This window comes from Podarcis gaigeae, assembly GCF_964106915.1.
Source record: "Podarcis gaigeae genome assembly, chromosome: 11".
NCBI classification, from domain to species: Eukaryota; Metazoa; Chordata; class Lepidosauria; order Squamata; family Lacertidae; genus Podarcis; species Podarcis gaigeae.
Window position 1 is genome coordinate 40,534,710 of NC_139687.1, and position 21,193 is coordinate 40,555,902.

General features: G+C 41.4%; 2 protein-coding genes across 6 annotated transcripts in view; one reads left to right on the forward strand and one right to left on the reverse strand.

Annotated features, from left to right (window-relative positions):
• NDUFAF2 (NADH:ubiquinone oxidoreductase complex assembly factor 2) overlaps window positions 1-2,085 on the reverse strand; it is a 45,867-nt gene extending 43,782 nt beyond the window's left edge. The window contains exon 1 of the mRNA XM_083703740.1: window positions 1,807-2,085. Within this exon, the coding sequence (XP_083559866.1) occupies window positions 1,807-1,933 (127 nt within the window). The 5' untranslated portion in view covers window positions 1,934-2,085. The remainder of the gene's footprint in view (window positions 1-1,806) is intronic.
• A 97-nt stretch (window positions 2,086-2,182) lies between these two features.
• The window catches only part of ERCC8 (ERCC excision repair 8, CSA ubiquitin ligase complex subunit), a 47,468-nt gene continuing 28,457 nt past the window's right edge, over window positions 2,183-21,193 (forward strand). The window contains exons 1-6 of one of the 5 annotated variants that reach the window (XM_083703646.1): window positions 2,183-2,398; window positions 7,538-7,633; window positions 10,587-10,688; window positions 14,047-14,170; window positions 15,276-15,357; window positions 17,266-17,334. In XM_083703646.1, the coding sequence (XP_083559772.1) occupies window positions 2,322-2,398; window positions 7,538-7,633; window positions 10,587-10,688; window positions 14,047-14,170; window positions 15,276-15,357; window positions 17,266-17,334 (550 nt within the window). In that variant the 5' untranslated portion in view covers window positions 2,183-2,321. Of the gene's footprint in view, window positions 2,399-7,535; window positions 7,634-8,864; window positions 9,224-10,586; window positions 10,689-14,046; window positions 14,171-14,783; window positions 14,828-14,883; window positions 15,005-15,275; window positions 15,358-17,265; window positions 17,335-21,193 lie in introns of those variants that run through there. The other 4 variants (XM_083703648.1, XM_083703647.1, XM_083703650.1 and 1 more) reach the window with 4 other exon arrangements.

A 21,193-nucleotide genomic window follows, 5' to 3' on the forward strand; every position in this document is an offset into this window, starting at 1 on the left:
AAAATGGATGAGGTAAAATAGCTGAGCTTGAATCCTGGCAAGACAGAGACACTGTGGTCGAGTGGTTCCAGTGCCTGAGAAAGTCTTCAATTTCTTGTTCTGGATGGGGTTGTGCTCCTTCCCTAAAGAGGAAAGTGAGCAGTCTGTGGGTGTTTCTAGATCCAGTGTTTTCACTGAAGGCCCAGCTAGCTTCTGTGGCTAGAAACACCTAGTATCAGCTGTGACTAGTACAACAGCTACAACTGTTCCTGGACTGAGTGAGTTTGGCCACAGTAATTCATGCATTGGTTACTTCAAGAATGGATTACTTCAATATGCTCTATGTGGAACTTCCAAAATCTTCACTATATACACCAATTACAGAGCTGGATTTTATCTTTGTCCTGCTCAGTCATGTAACCTAGCAGTCCAGTGGAACTTATATCAACATAAAGGGTGGTGTAAGTCTGTTTGTTTTCCCTCTGATGGGCTTAGGCCAGCTCAGTCACTAGTAGGCTTGCTCCAGAATGGGATTGGATCTGGTGTAACTTTACACCATCTTGAGGAAAGCTGGTATAATTTATGCTGTCTTAAAACAACTGCAATGTTCCTTCAGTAGGGCAAGACTGCAGCATACCTCTTATTTGAAATCTAACACACACACAGAGTAAGCCAAGTATCAAAAACTTGGGAACACTGTACAGTACTAAGGCAGAAATTATATATATGGGCCCCAAAGTGACTTTGGACCATGCCTAAACAGTGAAGGAGATAAAATGTGCATGTGCTTTGGTCAAAATAAAGCCCTGTGCAATATAATGCATGTTTACTCAAAAGTAAGTTCCACTGAGATCTATCAGACATACAGCCCGATCCTTGGGCATTTTTAATCTGAATAAAACTTGCAGGGTTTGATTAGACTTTCTTCCAGGTAAGCGTGCAATCCTTAGGCTGCAACCCTAGCCTCACTTAACTAAGTCCCATTTAATAGAATACTATTTAAGTGTTGAGTGGACATGGCTGGGGCTTTGGTTATTCACAGAGTTTGTGTCAGCAGTTGGCATCCTTGAGCAGCTGTCAATGTCCCAGAGGCTCGCTGGCGATGCCTGCCTTGGAGATCTGGTACAGCATCAGACAGCTGAATGTAAAACTACCTTTTTAATTCCCCACAATTCCAACCAAGTATCGCTCTGGGGCACTGTGGGAAATAATAAGAATTAATAATAATTTATTATTTATACCCCGCCCATTTCCCCAGCCACTCTGGACGGCTCCCAACAAAATATTAAATATTAATTTATAAAGTGACAGTTCAATCCAGCTGCCTGCATCACTGCCAGCAAGCCCAGAGATCCCTAAAAATTTGCAGAGGATCCTGAAGTATGTAATAAGTTAGCTCTCAATGGTCTTCAGAGCCTTAATAGTAACAACAATAATAAATTTATTCTTTGTGCCCTGCCCATCTGGGTCGCCCCACCCACTCTGGGCAGCTTCCATCATATACAGATTAATAATACTATACACCATTCCTTGGGAGAAAGCCCAACTGAGGTGGCTTTTGAAGAGAGGATTCTGCCCACTAAATGGAAGCAAAAGGCAGGAGTAGGGAACCTGTGGCCCTTCAGACGACGCCGGGCTCTCAACTCCCGCCAGGCTCCAGGGAGCATGTGAGCGACCGAGAGGGCGGCCATTATTCCAGCTCGGCCAGAGGGAACTTTGGATACGCAAAAACCTTCGGGCTCGTTTCTGAGGAGAGCGCGCGGCTCGTAAACATAACCCAGGTTTGACCTTCCGACCGACTCGCCCCGCCTCCTTCCCTCCCCTCACCTGCCCAGGTTTCGTGCTTCGGGACACGGTAGTACTTGTTGCCCTGGGGGTCTGCGCCGACATACTCTTTCGCTGGCCCCAAAACCCGGAGCCTCAGCGAGCGCAAGAGCCGCCAGACGCCGCTCATGCCTGTGGAAGAAGAATAAGGCGCATGCGCGGTTCTCTCGAGTTCTGTCCCCCCCACACTGACAGGATTCAAACACGTGACGGTCGCGAGCCTCGAACCGTCGAGAAACCGTTTAAATGTCACGTCCGCTTCCCGCCGTTGACGCAGCTCAAGCTAAGCCCGACGCTGACTAGGGGTGTGGAGTGTGCGCGCGCCGACCCGCCGACGCCCCGCCTCCAAAACTCTGCGCATGGGCGCTGTGTTGTTCCCGTTCAGCACTGGCGACGGGAGACGACGTCTTAAATAACAAGCCCCCGCATTGGCTGAGGGGCTCTCACTCGGAGCCAATGAGCGCTAGATCGCTCCCCCAACATGGCGGTGCCGTTGCTGTGGCTTATCACATTTCGTTATGTTGGGCTTTATTTCTGCCCGCCAAACAGGCTTGGAAGACCCGCTGAGGCTTCGCCGGGCTGAGTCTACCAGGAGGTAAAGCAAGTCTCAGGGCAGGCCGGAGCTGTGCTCTGGCCTCGCCTGGCAGCTTTTTCTGGCTGTCTGGGTTCTTATGGCACCGAGAGCTGCAGAGAGTCTTGGGGTGCATTGGTGGCTAAGACAATTATGGCAGCAAAAGCTTTTGTGGACTGTGGTCCGTGTCATCAGATACATGAGGTGTTATCCTGAGTTATTTTATACACACTATACACACACACATGCGCGTGGTTTACAGGGAGGGGGGTTGTAAACGGTGAGGTGGAAGGAAAGTGCAGAAAAGTACAGGCAGGGCTAATTACAGTCTTTGAACCCTAGTAATTCACTAGGGACGTGAGTGGCGTTGTGGGTTAAACCACAGAGCCTAGGACTTGCCGATCAGAAGGTCGGTGGTTCAGATCCCCGCGACGGGGTGAGCTCCCGTTGCTTGGTCCCTGCTCCTGCCCACCTAGCAGTTCGAAAGCACGTAAAAGTGCAAGTAGATAAATAGGTACAGCTCTGGCGGGAAGGTAAACGCTGCTCTGGTTCATCAGAAGCAGCTTAGTCATGCTGGCCACATGACCCAGAAGCTGTATGCCAGCTCCCTCGGCCAATAAAGCGAGATGAGCGCCGCAACCCCAGAGTCGGTCACGACTGGACCTAGTGGTCAGGGGTCCCTTTACCTTTACCTAATTCACAAAGCAATTCCTGATGTCACAGACATCTGGGGAATCATGGTAATGTGTCACTTAGCTGGCCAGATCTCATTCAGGAGCGTCGTGGTATTGTGATTTGTGCCTGGGTTTGCATCCCAGCAGGTGGTGCTGTGGGTTAAAGCCTCAGCGCCTAGGACTTGCCGATTGAAAGGTTGGCGGTTCGAATCCCTGCGGCGGGGTGCGCTCCCGCTGCTCAGTCCCAGCGCATGCCAACCTAGCAGTTCGAAAGCACCTCCGGGTGCAAGTAGATAAATAGGGACCGCTTACCAGCGGGAAGGTAAACGGTGTTTCCGTGTGCAGCTCTGGCTCGCCAGATGCAGCTTTGTCACGCTGGCCACGTGACCCGGAAGTGTCTCCGGACAGCGCTGGCCCCTGGCCTCTTAAGTGAGATGGGCGCACAACCCCAGAGTCTGTCAAGACTGGCCCGTACGGGCAGGGGTACCTTTACCTTTACCTTTACTTGCATCCCAGCAGAGCAAGACTCTCTCTGGACAAGTCCTTTCGCAGGTGTTCACAGTATGTGCATACATAGAAAAGGGAGTAGTGGTGCAGTTAAGTGAACTCTGGACTAAAGGTGAGCCTTTTCTGTAGATGGCAATGTGTATTGCTTCACTTACTTCAAAGTGCTCTAAACCAGCTCTTCTGTATTTGAGGAACCACTTGCTGCTTTTGTGAAGTGGGACCCTGGCCCTGAATCCTACCCTTGCACCACTGTGGGGGATTACATTACACTAACTGGCTTTCTGTGACAGCCCCTCAAATGTGGAATTCCCTCCCCAAAGAGGTGCATGTGGCACATCAGTGTGTATCTTTTGTCATATGCTGATGACCCACCACTTCATACTGGTCTTTGACACCTGAGATACATATTTTTAGGACTCACCCTGTTCTTCTGATTGTAAATTGTTTAACTGTAGATGGAGGGGGGCGAATTGCAATGTAGCTTATGTACACCTGGCTCTGAGCTGGAAAGGGTTGACAGGGGCACAGAGACTTGGAGCTTCCACTAAGAAATGCTAAGAGCACAATTAAAAGGAGAACTGTTCTGAGGTTTTCTGAGCAGAATCATTGGTTACAGCAAACTACATTCCAAATAGATTGTATACCTCTGTAACTAACACTACTCCTTATGATGTAAAACCCAAGTTAGGGCATTTGCATGTGTTTGGATGTAAATGTTTTGTGCATGTTCAAGCTGATACACGCAGGAAACTCTGTTCAAGGGAGTTAGAGTGTTAATTTCTTGGTTATGATTCTCAAACAAAAGGATATAGACTGGTCTCTTAAAAGCAAAAGTGTAATAGTCGAGACGTCATTTTTCATGAGCAAGCACAAGGTAGACAAAATACTTCTGAAGTGTGTCTTCCTTCAAGTCAGAAATTATCAAAGTGAGACACAGAGACAAACTGAAAATTCAAAACAGGTTACGAGACAAAGAGCAATGAGTGAAGAAACTTTCCAGGATGGAGAAACTGATGTTAAGGTAGAACCTGAAACACAAAATTCCTATCTTAGGGTGTTCCGAAACATTATGTTCTGTGCTCACTAGGTTCTCTGGAACATCCAGTACTGAGACATCTGGTTCTGCAACATCTGGTTCTGGAACTGTTAGTTCCGGAACATTCGGATCTCGGCCCATAACCTTGTTGATGTGTGTATGGAACTATTGGGTTGTATTCTTATTCAGGCTTGCAGCAGAGTTTCTTTTTACCTAAAATCTTTATTATTTACAAAAATTTACTCTAGTTCAAATAAAACAACATAATTCATTCTCCTCTAGCCATCCAGCTCTGAGACTCAATTGCTGACTCATTTACACTTCTGTGCATTTACTGACTGAGCTTTATTGACCACATTCCCTTTAAAAAGGCACCTGTTGCTGGGGAGATTTTTCTGTTGCCTAGCAACAGGGTGGATTTGATTTAAATCAAATGATTTAAATCACTAGTCAGTAAGATTTTATTTAAATCATTTTTTTTACAGAAAGACTCATTCTTGCTGGTATAATCTTAATATTTACAACCAGATGAAGGTTTCATTTTTGGAATAAGAAAATTTCAGAGTAGTTTTTTCAGTTATATCAAAAATTACTGATTTGGTTATTCTATTACAAATACATAAACAGATAATTATGAAATTATTATTTATATTTGGACAACTTTTCTGCTCTGCTTTATTGGAAGGAGAAAAATAATAATTTCCTTAATAACAATTTAAACAATTCATTTAACTAAAACAATAACATTATAGCATAGGTATCCATGTTTGTTAACTGATGTGGTTAAATGATTTTTTTAAAAAACAGACTGAGTTTTAGCACACATGAAAAACTTAAAACAAATCCTTATTTCCTGATGAATAGCCTTTGGACTATAATGCAACTTAAATAGAAAACTATCTTTGGAAAGATTTTTCCTCCAAAAGCATTTTATTTTAAAAATCCAATTTAAATAAAAAAAATCCAATTTAAATAAAAAAAAATCTGTTTTTGTTGTTTTTTTAAATCTGTTTTTTTATCCACCCTGCCTAGCAACCTGTTCAAGACCAATTCTCAAGTTCTTTCTAGAATATTCTAACAAGTAGGTTTTCTAACTTTTAAACTATGTTATCAGTAGTCAGGGAGGTATAGGGAAACTTTGGTCCATCAGAAGCAGGGCCAACAGCCAGGGATAATGGGAGTTGTAGTTAAGCAACATTTGGAGAGCCAAAGGTTTGTGATTCAAGGACCTGATCCCTGCTTGGGGAATAAAGACACGTGGACACAGAATGTAAGGTTAATGGGTAAGGTAAAGGCCACAACTTTATTGATTACAGCATGTGAGAAGGTATTGGCTTAGGCATTGGACCACGGAACATTAGACTCCACCCACTTGTAGAGGGGTGAGTCTGAGGAGGGGTTAACCACCAGTAGGAGGAGCCTGTTGATGCTAATCCAACTATAGGCTCTCTTCCTGATGTCACCGAGGGTCGTGCCATGGCCCCCCGCCACACGGGCATCGGACAGGATCCACGACCGCCGGGTTCCTTTAGCGGAATACCCAAAATTGTCAGGGAAGGCCATGGCCACACCTTGCCACCCGAAACACCAACAACACATTCCAATGCCTAACCACCACCTAAGCCAAAAGGCTCGCCGCCAATACCCTCACAGCTGCAACCAATCCCTAAAACTATTGGATATGTTAGCCAGCCATATGTTGTTTACGCGATCTGAAAGATGAACACTGTCATCCCGGAATGGGGTCTGGTCGCCAATCTGGATATCATCATGAGATATAACTAGGCCATTCATAAAATGCACTTTGCGCGCTACCGCGCGATTCAAGAGTTTCCTGGATTTCTCAAAGGCCATAATGTTATGCGCACTGCGCCAAACCTTTCTCTTCGAGAGAGAGGGCCAGAACAGGGCTGTTCTGGGAAATAAGGCAGCCAACTCATCCAAGACCTTTCTCATGCTCCACAGCAAGTCCACACTCTTCCTGCTAGCCAGGTTGCTCTCACCCAGCTGAATGATTAGAATGTTAGGGGGGCCCAACAGCTCAGCTTTTGCCTCCAGCAGTGGCATGAGTTCTTGCCAGCGCCTGCCCCTTCTCGACAACCAGGAAACTCACACCCACGATACCTGTTTTAAAGCATCTGAACTCCATTCATTTCCGGGTCCGTAATACAATGCATACTTTAAACTATAAGAACAAACTCTGCATGCCATTCTAGTAACCAGAACGTTGTCAAATTAGTGACGTATTTTGCTGTCTAATCCTATAATTGTTCATTCAGATGTGTGTCCCATAGTTAATATGGCTTGCTTTTCCATACACTTGAATAAGATTGCAATTATACTTCATTCAGTTTTGAATGTGTTGCAATTAAGACAACCTTAATGAACCCCAGTTCAGGGATGATTACAGTTTTTTGGAACCTGAAGTACTAGTTCACTGATGACAGAAGTTTCATTTGTTACTCAAATCATTTTGTCCACTAGATGTCCTAAATTTATTATTAGAATCTACCATGCAGTTTAAGTTTCAGAGGCCACAATCTAATACACACTTATTGGGAGTAAAACCTACTGAACCCACTGGGATCTACTTTCAAGTAAATATGCATAGGATTCAGATATGTCACTCTCTTTCAAGTGAGTGCAAATTGGATATCTATAATATATACAACTGAAGATTTGTTGTTTTACAGACTTTCTTTCTACCATTATATGCCTGTTGATTCATTTATAATTGTTATTGTTTGATGTAAATATAAATGTATCCTAAACATACTCCACTAACATGCAGAAGATCAGTTTTCTGAAACTGATTTGAGAGTACACTTAAGCAGTGAATGGTGAATTTGATGGATCAGCTTGAAGGGCCTGATACTGACGATTTTTGAATAGGTGGAAGTTGTGTCATATATTACATTTCTTAATGCCTTTGTTGTTCTTGTTAAGGGTGCTGAGCCTGGAGTTAAACAAGGATAAAGATATAGAAAGAATCCATGGAAGTGGTATTAACACCTTGGATATTGAACCTGTGGAAAGTCGATAGTATGTACATGATATTACCATATGTTTTATTGTGGAATGTATTGTATAAAACATATTTTAAAATATGTTCAATAAAATAATTGAAAATTTCCCATTGATAATTTTTTGGAAAGAAAAAATCAATTTCTGAAAATGTTTTGTTTAATAAAATTGGTAACATAATGAATGGATACAATACTAGTCAAAACGGGCAGATTCAAACTTAAAAGTAACATTCCCTTCCCACTAAGTACAGTGGTACCTTGGGTTAAGTACTTAATTTGTTCCTGAGGTCCATTCTTAACCTGAAACTGTTCTTAACCTGAAGCACCACTTTAGCTAATGGGGCCTCCTGCTGCTGCCCTGTGGCTGGAGCACGATTTCTGTTCTCATCCTGAAGCAAAGTTCTTAACCCGAGGTACTATTTCTGGGTTAGCGGAGTCTGTAACCTGAAGCGTATGCAACCTGAAGCTTATGTAACCCGAGGTACCACTGTACTATCCTAGCCCAATTCATACCATAAAAGCTACATGATAGGGTAACCACTGGGCATTAACATAAAAAGTGTTCAACATACTTTGAAGCCCGCGGGAAGCAGAAAACCTCAGAACCAGTCCAGAAAGGAATACCATCTCCAATGATCCTTCCCCACACAAACACCATACTCCCCAGTGTGTGGGCTGAATATTCCTTCAGATATCCTGGGCCTAGGAGGGCATGCTCACTCATCTCCCCAATTCCCAGTGCCTTTACTAGGCTAGTAGGCTGCTGCACTGTGCTCCTCCACGGGCCCGGAAGACCTACAGAAGTCTGTACAGATCCAAAATATACAAATCCTTCCAGCTGTTGGTTTTATTGTATGTGCTCATTCTAGTTCTGGTGCTACTAATAAATCACATCAGGTGTTTTGTTGTTTGGCTGGAGTATGATTGTGAACTAGTAACCTGACACACATACCTACCTTTCTGTTCAGTTCAGGTTTGACAGATTCTTTCAGGCAACAAAATTACGTTCTGGCTCATCAAAAATTAGTATAGTTCTGGTTTTGGGTCACGTTCTCTTTGCTACTCTGTGCACACCATGGCATGCCTACTCCACATGTCCCAATGGCAAGGGCAGCGACAGCCTTACTACTGCCAGTCCCCACACATCTTTACAGACTCAACATTTAATCCTGTTCTGGGGCTAAGAAGCACATCACACAAAGGGAAAGGTTGATTGCCCATTCAACAGCAGCCTCATAGTTCCTTAGGTAAGATACCTTAACACTACAAGAGACCCTCTTGAGACCCAAAATTTGACGACCACCCAGGGTGGTAGTTGTGCAGAAAGACTGTTCTGCCAAGCAGCTAAGAAGAATCCAACCAGAAGAGCCAATTGCACATGCCAGCAACAGCACTTTGCAGTGGCTTATTGCACAGTATGGTAGGAGATTGGAAAACAGGCAGCAGGAATTCAAGCTGCAAAAGAGAGAGAACTCCCAGGACTTGAACCCATGCTGCAAACACCATGGGTAGATCCCTACCCACACAACCACAGCAATCAGGAATCAAACACCATGGAATGTTTGTCTTCCCCAAGACCTAAGCCAAGGAGGAGGAGCCCTAGTTGGTAAGGGAACAGCTCATTATTTCCATCCAGGAGATCCTAGAGCCTCATCCCGCTTTGCATCCCCAGGGATAGCTCAGTTGGTAGCGCATGAGTCTCTTAATCAGGGATTCAGGCCCTAGGTTGAGCAAAAGATTCCTGCAATGCAGGGGGTTGGACTGGATGACCCTTGTGCTCCCTTCCAAGTGTACAGTTCTATGGGGCAACTCAGTCAGATGAGCAGGGTACAAATGATGGTGATGATTCCACCCCCCATCCCCAGTCAGCTGTCAAATACCAAGCTAAGTTCAGGGTGATGGTTGTGTATAAAGCCCTATACATCTTTGGACCAGGACACATAAAACATCTCACTCTTTATGTACTCAATCAATCACTGCATCACTGCAGGTAGGGAACTCCTGTAGATGCCATCTTATCAGCAGGTCTGTCCCTTGCAATGTAGGAAGTGGGCCTTTAGTGTGGTGGCACCTACTCTTTGGAATTCCCTCCCTTGAATGTTAGACAGGCACCGTCTCTGTCATCTTTTTAGGGCCTATTGAAAGCCACCTTCTTTCAGCAAGCTTTTTGAGATCTTTTCTCGGTCTACCACTTGATGTAACACGCGCCCCACTCACCACGGGCATGTGATCCCTGGCAAATGACTCCTGAAGTAGTGGAAACCTCAGGAGGACAAAAGTGGCCACTCTTGTCTTAAAACATGTATTAGTAGCCCAATAAAATTACTTTCTAAAGAAAGCTTTTGAACTACAATGGCTAATTACTATAATTTTGATGAAATAGTTCTTTGCGACCCTCAAGACTAATGTGCTATCCTCTTTCCTCTCCTGCACAACTGGGAGAAGGAGTTTAGAAGCTTCTGATTTATCACAGCATGGTATGTAGTCCAGACCTCAAACTATGGTTTGGTTTAAGCCAGCTTTAGTAACTTTAATAACTATCATTTGAAGTTGGCTTGTTTGAAACAAACTGTAGTTAATGTTAACAACTGTTGGTTTGTCCACTCAACATGACAAGACTGAGTTTCAAAAAGTGTGTAAGCAATAGCTTCTGAACTCTTTCTGGATGCATAGGAATAGAAGCACATAAGCCTGTAGGTTGCTGTGGCTTATTCCTGCTTGAATTCTTACCTAAATATGTTTTACTATTGATAATTTTATGGGTCACATAGATGACATGGCTGTTTAAAAAGTTTTGAGTCATACACATCAAATTGGATTCCACTTGATTTACTACAGCTGAGAAATTTCCAGGAAAATGTTCAGATTCACAATACAGCCTTAATTTTGGACTTACCTTTTGGGAGTTTAACACACACAGCCCCCCGAGTCTAATGTGTCTAAGTTAGTTGTAATTTGTTTTCTTACAGCATGCTTTCTGGTGGCACTGATGGTGTTATTGTATTGTACGATCTTGAAAACCTTAGCCAAAAACCATGCTATACCTGCAAAGCTGTTTGTTCTGTGGGAAGGTATGTACTCTTTACAAATGGAATCCTTATAAATATACCTTTTATTGGCATTATACTGTATGTTTACAATGTACTGCTAGCTAGTGTTGTCTGCATGGTAAATAATAATAATAATAATAATAATAATAATAATACCCCGCCCATCTGGCTGGGCTTCCCCAGCCACTCTGGGCAGCTTCCAAAAAAATATTAAAATACTGTGATACATCAAACATTAAAAGCTTCCCTAAACAGGGCTGCCTTCAGATGTCTTCTAAAAGTCTGGTAGTTGTTGTTCTCTTTGACATCTGGTGGGAGGGCATTCCACAGGGAGGGCGCCACTACCGAGAAGGCCCTCTGCCTGGTTCTCTGTAACTTGGCTTCTCGCAGTGAGGGAACCGCCAGAAGGCCCTCGGTGCTGGACCTCATTGTCTGGGTTCTTCCTCCTTCTTTCTACTCAGAAGGCAGAAATTACTACCACTCCTCCTTCCCACAACACTTATTTTACTTACACAATCACAGCTTTACGCAAATCGCCAATAAATAAATAATAGGGACAGATCTCATGGGAGACTTTGTGCTACCTTCCCAGAGCACAGTAGGCAAGGCAGGCGGCTTAAAAAGCCCGCTAAGTGCCAGCTTTGGACAGGAAGGGATAGTCATGCAGGATCATCCCAGGGGTTGTTTTGGTTTCATGTGATTTAGCTTATATGTCCCGATAGTCAGGAACATAACCCACGCATAAGATGAGATCTACCTGTATGGCTGTTATTACCATAAGGGGAAACAAAAGAAGAAATAAAGTCTGGAGTATGTGAAATTTGCATTGTTCTGCCGGTAATCCAATAACAGAGTATCATTAGGTGGTGTAATATAATATTGAGACATCAGTTTTATTGTGGCCAGGTTGTTGGGCGGAGAACCTTGGTACATATTGCAGCTTTGCACTGGATGCTTATTAGCTCCTAGACCGTGTTCAGGGTCATGTTGACGACTTATAAAGTCCTGAACAACCTGACGCCAGGTTATCTGAAAGACGCCTGTCCCTGTATAGACCTGTAAGATCACTTAGATCTGGAGAAATTTTACTTGCAGCACTCTAACATATAGAATACACAGAACTGTGGCTCCAAAATGGGCATTTACTGCCATTGTTCCTGCCCTGTAGAATGCCATTCCCTCTACCATACATGAAACATGATCCATCCGTTGCTTCAGACATCTGATAAACACAAATCTTTTCACCAAGGTTTTCTTGAACTCTGTTATTGGAGCCTATTATTATTGATTTCCTGTTTTTATCTGTTCTGCTGTCTTGTATACTGTGTCTCTGTGTATATTATTACACTGTTTTACTGTTTTTCAATGGTTGTATTATAACACTAGTATCTCTTTATATACTTCCTTCATGCTGTTGCTTCCAAGAAGATCCTCTTCCATTCCTGAAATTTTGGAAAGACATTTTACCACAAATTAAACTGGAATCCTATACCCACTTAACTGGCATTAATCAACACTGAACTCAAATTGACTTATTTCTGGGTAGACATGTATAGTTTTATAAGTTGCGGCAGCCATCCTTACTTTTCTTTTACCAAGAAGGCCCCTGGGAACAAAACTATGCCATGATGTAGCATTCATTCCTTTGGGCCATACGCAGTGAGGAACATGACTGCCATTTGCAGTGGTAGTACAGTGGTACCTCGGGTTACATACGCTTCAGGTTACAGACTCCGCTAACCCTGAAATATTACCTCAGGTTAAGAACTTTGCTTCAGGATGAGAACAGAAATTGTGCGGCGGCGGCGCAGCGGCAGCAGGAGGCCCCATTAGCTAAAGTGGTGCTTCAGGTTAAGAACAGTTTCAGGTTAAGAACGGACCTCCAGAACGAATTAAGTTCTTAACCCGAGGTACCACTGTACGGCTTTTTCTAGAAGTTAAAGAGAGATGGCGTGGAACCCTCTGCTTCCTCATATCTAGCATGGCAAGCCACTCCCACAAAAGACAGATTACCCCACGAAATTGTCCATGTGTGTCTGTATACTTGGCCTAATCTCTGAGTAGATGTAGACTGCTTGGCTGGGAAGGTTGTTACCTGAGCTGTGCTAGACCTCCCCTGTTTGAATCATTAAAGGAACTTTAGTGCTGTTAGTGCCCTAGCCACTACCTGCAGAGATCTGCTTCTTTTTTTAATAATAATTTTTTATTATTTTCAATTACAGTCCAATATTAGTCTCATTATAACAGTACCTTATTTATAATACAATTATTAATACCAATCGTTCAAATACTGAATTGTATAATTTAGATAAAGTGCCCCCCCTGGCGTGCTAGATTTGATGGTTTTCTTTATTTCTGCGTTTCAAAATCTTACTGATTTCAATTACATTCCGGTCATAATAATAATCCCTCATACAACAACTGCAATATTCATAACCTCTATTTGTGTTAACATATTAAATGATTTATAAAACTACAAGTGAGGAACTCAAACTATATCCTTCCTCCTGTGTATGGCAGTTACTCTGTCTGTGGTGTTTCTTCCTCTCCTTGTAAGATGTTATGTCTTTCTTTCCCTCGGTTCTTGCTGTTACCCATCATGCTTTGGGCAGAGCTGATACCCCATTGTTGCTCCAGAAATTTCTCCATTGCTCCGTCCTGTGCTTCATTGTTTTGCAACTTTAGCAACAGCTGCAAAAGTCACTCTGTCCCAGTAAATATTACCTGTTGTCTCCATGTATTACAGTTTTTAAATATTTTTTTGGAAGCCGCCGAGAGTGGCTGGGGAAGCCCAGCCAGATGGGTGGGGTATAAATAAATAAATTATTATTATTATTATTATTATTATTATTATTATTATTATTATTATTCCTGGAAGAAGAGCGGTCTGTCAAACTGCAGATGACTCAGTAGAGAACCTTGGCAGTTCACAGACTCCTTTCATCCTTCCTTCCAACTGAAGATATATGAACAATTATACTTCCAATTAAATTAAATTCCAAGTCCTCTTAGCATTATTCAGTTCACTTCGTAAATAATAAAGTCAGTTTCCATCATAAACCTTTTGCAAAATAGAGCTTCTCTCCCTTTTTCCTTTTTTTGCACATGCAGTTCCCTTTGATATTATATTCCATATTTATAATCCAATTTCTTCCATCCCCGCTTGTACAAATATAATTTGAACTAACATTCAGAGGAGGGTTGCCACATCATAAATGTAGAGAAGAAAACTTTAAATGAAGAAACCGTAGACTCCCCACCCCCCACCCCCCACCCCGGTCTTTCAGAGTTTTGCTTCTTAAGCCACAAAGGCTTAAGCACATAGTTAGGGCAAACACCTGCCGATTGTAACCTTTGTCCTTCTGTTATTGCATTGTAGAAGTCATCCTAATGTTCATAAATTCAGTGTAGAAACAGTTCAGTGGTACCCTCATGATACTGGCATGTTTACGTCAAGTTCATTTGATAAAACCCTGAAAATATGGGACACAAACACATTACAAGTAAGTCATATCTTTAATTGTTGGGTTAAATCATGGGAAGTATTTAGTGTTTTGAAAGCGGAAATGTGTTTGGGTTTCATGGGAAACTTAAATTCTAGAATACATTATAAAAACAGTAATTACAAGTGTTTACTCAACTTCTGCAAGGCTGCCTATATATTATTTGCAGCAGGATCAAGTCTTATGGTACCAGGATTTGATCCAGAATCTGTGTCTGGCAAGCAGGGACCCATAGTTGGGGAAACTAAGCATGCAAATCTAGCTGGTAAGATCACTTTTAGAGTAAGTCAGTCAGTTGACTCACTAAAAGAGGCAGACAGTAGACAAAGTCATGGACAATTTAAACAAAGGAAGTCTATGGCATAATCAAAAGCTTTTGCAGTTTGGGCGAACAGCTCCATATCGTGTGATTTTCATGATGTATTCTTCCTAATCTGCATTTCTGCCACCATGCTAATAACATTTGCATAATGAAACTGAGTTAGATTTGGATTACAGTTATACAAGCCACCTACCTGTCACCACATGATGTCACAATGACATAAGGTGACACATTTTTTACATAGCACTGTGCACAGGGTGTTTCAAGCCCCAGCAATAAGGTGATTATTAATGCTTGCAAAGTGCTGTGTGTAGGCTTTCCACAGAGCTTTCAAGGTTCCTACAAACCTCTTTTCAACCCAGTTTCATCTTTACCCGCCTTGGATAATATTCAAATGATAGTTTTATTTGTTGTTCGTTTTACTGCTCTTCTCTTTATTCGTGGCAGGTGGTGAATGTATTAATACAAGCCACTCTCACTGAAAATTTTCTCTGCTGTTTCTTGATACCCCAGTACATACTACTATGTTGTTGTTTTTTACATTGCCATAGTTAGCAGGTTTAAACTAATCATTTTGGCAGAAATATCAATTTTGGTTAGGTTCCTACCCTCAAATGTAAGTGTGTGCCTGGGTACAATTTGAAGGCATTCGCAGGATGGGGTTTTGATGCCATATTTCACAATATATTTCATAAAATCATAAGATTTTAAAATCTTATTTTTATGTTAAGATTTGGATCAGGACATTCAAATTAAATAAACATATTGTCTTTCAATTGACAGCCAGCAGATGTGTTTCATTTTGCGGAAACAGTGTACAGTCATCATATGTCTCCAGTTGCTACCAAGCATTGCTTAATTGCAGGTTTGTATTCACATAAAAGGTCAGCTGTGAGCCTAGAAGCAAATGCTTTTGGCTTACAGTTAATTTCAGTTTCTTCTTACCAAGAGATAGTTGTGAATTTGTTGGCCCCTAGATGTTTGTGCTTCCAGTTAATTTTAGGGTTAACTTAGGGATGCGGGTGGTGCTGTGGGTTAAACCACAGAGCCTAGGACTTGCTGATCAGAAGGTTGGCGGTTCGAATCCCCGCGACGGGGTGAGCTCCCGTTGCTTGGTCCCTGCTCCTGCCAACCTAGCAGTTCGAAAGCACATCAAAGTGCAGGTAAATAAATAGGTACCGCTCCGGCGGAAAGGTAAACGGTGTTTCCGTGCACTGCTCTGGTTCGCCAGAAGCGGCTTAGTCGTGCTGGCCACATGACCCGGAAGCTGTACGCCGGCTCCCTCAGCCAATAAAGCGAGATGAGCGCCGCAACCCCAGAGTCGGCCACGACTTGACCTAATGATCAGGGGTCCCTTTACCTTTATCTAGATGTTTGTTCTTCCAGTTAATTTCAGGAAACAGGTTTAGATGAATATGAAAAATGGGTTGGGTGGAGGTTTTGGGGTTGGGGTTTTTTTTCCTAATTGGCGCATCTCTTGCTACTAAAAATATCCCTAAGCAATTTGTGACCAAAGTAATAAAAAACAAATGATAAAAATCACCTACACATTATTAAAGAGACATTGTGAAATATCCTCTAATATGCATTGAATCTTATCTAATAAAAAGCACCAGCCAGATGACAAATCACTTTGGTGTTTTTCAGTAAGGATTAACCTGGATTAGTGAGAACATTTTAACCTTGCTTTTTAAAATTACCTTTTTGGGGCAGGGTAGGTAAAAGGCTCTGACTGCAATCCTATAATCACTATTTAAAGCTGTGGGGCTTACCTCTGAATAATTTGCAAAGAATTGTGCTGCAATCTTTTATTTGCCTACTATTTTGCAGCCATTGAAATCTGCAGCCCCTACATTCAGGCTAAAATACACATACTAGGATAAAAGTTTCAGTAGGTGCAGAAGGACTTTTTCCGAGTAAGCATGCAGACTGATTGCATTGTTAGAATATTTTTGTTGTTGCCATGATGCCTATATATTGTGAATTACTTTATAAATGAAAATCTGAATCATGTTTGAAGTGGCAGATGCCAAGCAGCCAATGGTGTGAAGGCAGAGTGGGGGACAGAGCATGCTTGTTCTTCCTGGGCTCTCTCCTTGGCTAATTCTCTAGCTCTTTCAGCATCTTCTTTAAGGCTCTTCATAAATCAAACACATTTACCAAAACAGAGTAATTTCCTTAATAAGACAGAATATTTTATCTAGAGTTGTGCTGTTAATTAAATGTATGTATTTGTATTCATTGTTTAAAAAAATACAGTGTACCTTCTAAATATGCATTAATTGGTCTTTTATTAATTGATCAGTATTTCAGATTCTGCCTTGTTAGAATACTGAGACAATATTCAAGATAAGAGATGGCTCAAATTACTGTGGTACAAGCTAGCATTTAGACTTAAGAGCCATAAATACTTTTAACAGTGTCCAGTTTGTAATTTGCACACAGTGGACTTCTGTTTGTACTTCCAAATGCTTCATTTATGAAACATTCCTTTGTGTCAATTTATAAAGAATAAAAGAATATCTGTTCACCCTGTTCTGTTTATTTTAATGCTATGGTAAATAAGCTGAATGAAGTTGCAGAATACAGTTACTAGAAAAAAAAATATTGGGGGAATTTGTAACTTTTGTAATACATTTATTCAAAGCCCCCCAAAGATATATAAAATACAATACAACTAGCACTTTCTCTGTGTGCTTTTTTATAGCTGCAATTTTAAGTTGCAGAGTGTGTTTCTCTTTTCCTTAATGTATTTTGTCTTTTTTTCTTACAGTTGGTACCAAAAGCCCCAAAGTACAGCTTTGTGACTTGAAGTCTGGATCATGTTCTCATATTCTGCAGGGTATGTCTTAGTCTGAAACATAAATTCTAGACAATAACTACTTTGAGTAAACTACACAGCATAAAGAACTGCTCTAAACAATATATTATTTGTAAGTAATATGACAGACATGTTATGTTCCAGTTGTGAAACAACACAGCAAGAATAGCAAAATATTCCACATATTGTTCTAGCACTGTGGGTCTGAAGAAGTAAAAATATTGATTTGTCACTATGAAAACACTGGGCAATTTAGTTCAGTTTAGATTCCTTGAATTTCACATCATTAAAATATAAAGTGGTAAGTGTTCCCAGCAAACTGAGGAAACCACTTACCCAAAATCAGCTAGACAATCGCTTAGGTTATTCTTGTTTGCATGTATTGGAGTGCAGCTGATAAGCCTAATGCAGATAGGCCATGAAATAAAACTTTGTATTCCAGAAAATGAATGCTTGGGATAGCTTTAAGAAGGATGTAGTAGGAGGTTCCATAAGTAATCATTTCTGTACCCTGGGCAGTCTCTCAGTTTCCTGCCCTCTGCTCTTCCTCCCTGCCCCTTATGCCATATACTACTTTTAATGGCACTGGAGTTTCCATTTCTTGCTGCTCAGAATGACAATTGATATAAAAAACATAAGATGTTTTGCTGGCTACAGCTGACTACTACATAGTAGCTGGCAAGAATATATGTGCCATGCCTAACCTACACATGCAACTGAATTAGAATTCCTAAGAGGAACAATGAACTGTATTACTTCAGGAAGCAATTAGGGAATACTAGTGTGAATGCTCCCTCAAGTGACAACAGAACAAAACTTTCCCTTCTAGTTCAAAGCTAGCAAAACAATCTGTTCTCTGTTGTGCTTGTTTTCTATTGACAGTGCAGGAGAGTATTCAAAGATCTTACAGTCTATAGTGGTACTGCACATTTTACTACCATCTCATTACCACCTCTTTTTGCCGCATCTGTAGGCCAGACCATATTACCTCCCTCCTGCATCAGCAATATTTAGTTTCCAATTTATTTTTATGAAAGAAGCTGCAGGGAGTTCCACTTTGCTTAGTCTGCTGTCCACACTAGGTCTTGCTATGCTTGCTATGCTCTTGGGATCGTGTAACTCTCTGATTTACCAAAATAATATTTAATGTTGAGTCTCTCCTCAGAAGGAGGCCATTGATGTAGAAAAATTAATTTGTATAGTCTAAGGTACTAAACTAGCCTAAGCTGTAGATTTACTTGTATGAATGTTGCTCTAGGATCCCATAGATTGTGTTTTGTAGCTTCATAAGCAAAATAATTACTGGAGGGACTGCATGTCTCTTCTTTTAAAGATAACTTGCTGTTGAATTTACAGAACAGTGTACTCAAGTGGGGGACAATGAAAGAAGGATGTTGACCATTACTGAATTGAAGTCTCTGTTTAGAAAGCGATCCCATAACATGCTCTGCAAAAAAATAAAGAAACTAAATCAATTCAAGTAGTTGGTAGATTGCAATCAATCTTTCTCTGAATTAATTCAGAGAGAGTTATTTAGTTTGAAATAACTCATTTATACATTGAAGAATTGGTTTCTTACCATAGCAAACAAACCAAAGCAAAACAAAACAAAACAAAACAGGGCTAAGCATTTATCCTTCCAAATGGCAGGAGGGGCCTTAATTCAGCCGCCCCCCACCCCCCGGGCAATTCAGAGAATGGGAGGCTGCTCTTGTATCCCTATCTAGCCCCCTTCTTCACTTCCTATGCTGGAGGATATGGAAGGCATGTCTTCCATTTCTTTTTTCTTTTTTCTTTTTTTAAAAATAATATTTATTACTTTTAAAAACTACAAAAAAGAAGAAAAATGAAGAAAAAAGAAAAGAAAAAACAATACAATACAATATATAGACATTACACAACACAACATCTAGACATCAAACTAAACCAAACCAAACAAAAACAGTTTAAAACTCAAATCATATCATTTCAATATCTTAACTTTCATTCACTTGTTTCATAGACTTCCTCACACCTCACTTCAGCAAATCCTTTCCATCTTCCTCTATTTTCTGTCATATAGTTATCTTAACATATTTTAATCTTATTTTCCCTTTAATACTCTAATAATCTAATTGTACTTAATTCCTTATAACATTTCTACTAAAGCCATGTAACTTCATTCCAACATTTTTCTAACACTCATTAATTTACAATATTTCTATAAATAGTCTTTAAACTTATTCCAATCTTCTTCCACCGTCTCTTCTCCCTGGTCTCGGAATCTGCCAGTCATTTCCACTAATTCCATATAGTCCATCAACCTGGTGATCTTCTGTCCGAGGCTCTTAACTCTTTTCCAAGTCCCTTCTGCAGGTCTTCTTCATACTTATACATGCACTTTACTTTGTCTTCTGCTGGTCTTATTTTTATTTTCCTTCCTTTAAGGCTGGAGAGCAGATCTCGGGGAAACTCCCACCTAGAGATAATTTTATTCTTTCTCGACAGGGCGACCAAATCTCCGTAGTTAGACCTAAGATCCAAAAGATATTTCGGAACGTCTTTCAAGGTTTTTTCTCTTAACTGTTGTTCTTCTAGGTTCTTCTTATACTTCCAACAGTCTCTTATTTTGTTCTTTTCTTTTTTTCCCTCCTCTTCCAAGTCTGAAGGCCCTCATAAGTTTGATCTCTTCTTGACCCAAGTCCTCCAGTTCAGATAGGACTCTGATCCTCAAAATCTGATTTTCTTTAAATTCAATCATAGAGGGCATCAATTTATGATCATCAAGTTGCATCTGTAAGGCTGGGACACTCTCTCTCTCCAATTCTATTTCTTTGGGTTCAACAGCAACAACTTTCTCCCTAGCCTTATCCGCAGTTTGCCATGCCAGAGTAGAATCTTGTATCAACTTCTGAATAGTTTCTGTATTAGTAGTCACTTTTTGTTCCAAATTATCAATTTTGGTTACCACATCCACCTTTTTGTTAAGCTGTTCCAGTGAATCACTTATCTTACTTAAAACAGCCACTAAGGCCTCTTCTGTCTACATTCTTATCCAGTTCAAGGTCAATCCCAGAATCTCACGGTTTTTAGCTTGCAGCTGGAAATTTCCCCAGCTCAGCTCCTGTAACAGTTTCAAAAGCTTCCTCTAGAGGGAAACAGTTTCTATTTGTATTAATCCTTTTAAACGAAGTTCAAAGATTAAAGTTAGTATCAATTTTCAATTACTTTTACTCCTTTTTAAACGCAGAAGGAGACAATGGAAACAAAATATTTCTCTTGTTTAACTAGCTGTCAGCAAGCGTTGTATTCACAGTCAATGAACATTCCAAAAACGTCAGTCTTACTAGCAGCCCGTTTCCAGGTTCAGAGAGGTGGTATTTAAGTTCTTCACGCTCTCCTGCAGGTTTACACAGTCCAAAACTTCCCCCGTCTTCTCCTGCTTCCAAGGGGGGGTTAATGATTTTAATTGATGCAAATTTAGTCCTTTACAGAAGGCTTTCCAAGACTTTAGCTTGCAACCTCTTTGCTTCAGTCTATTTACAAAAGGGGAAGGCAGACTTCCTGTTTTAAACCTCCCTGTTTCGGTGCCAAATTAAGACTTTTAAAGATCCAATTTTCCGCTCTACTCATGGGTAGTTGTTTTAAGATCAAATTGTCCACAGGAAAAAGTCAGCGCTCTCCGGCAACAGCTACGCGGCTTTGCTCCGTGGAAGAAGCAGTCAATTCGAAGCACCGTGCCACTCACCCCACGTCGCTCCGGACCCCCGAAACTGAGTTTCCCCCCGAGTAGGGGAGGCGCGAAAGGTGCCAGCCGAATCCCAGGTTCACAGGCTTCACCCGCCTGTAATTTTAGTGGGTCTCTGCCTTCGCCGTGGCGGCCAGACCCAGATTTCCACGA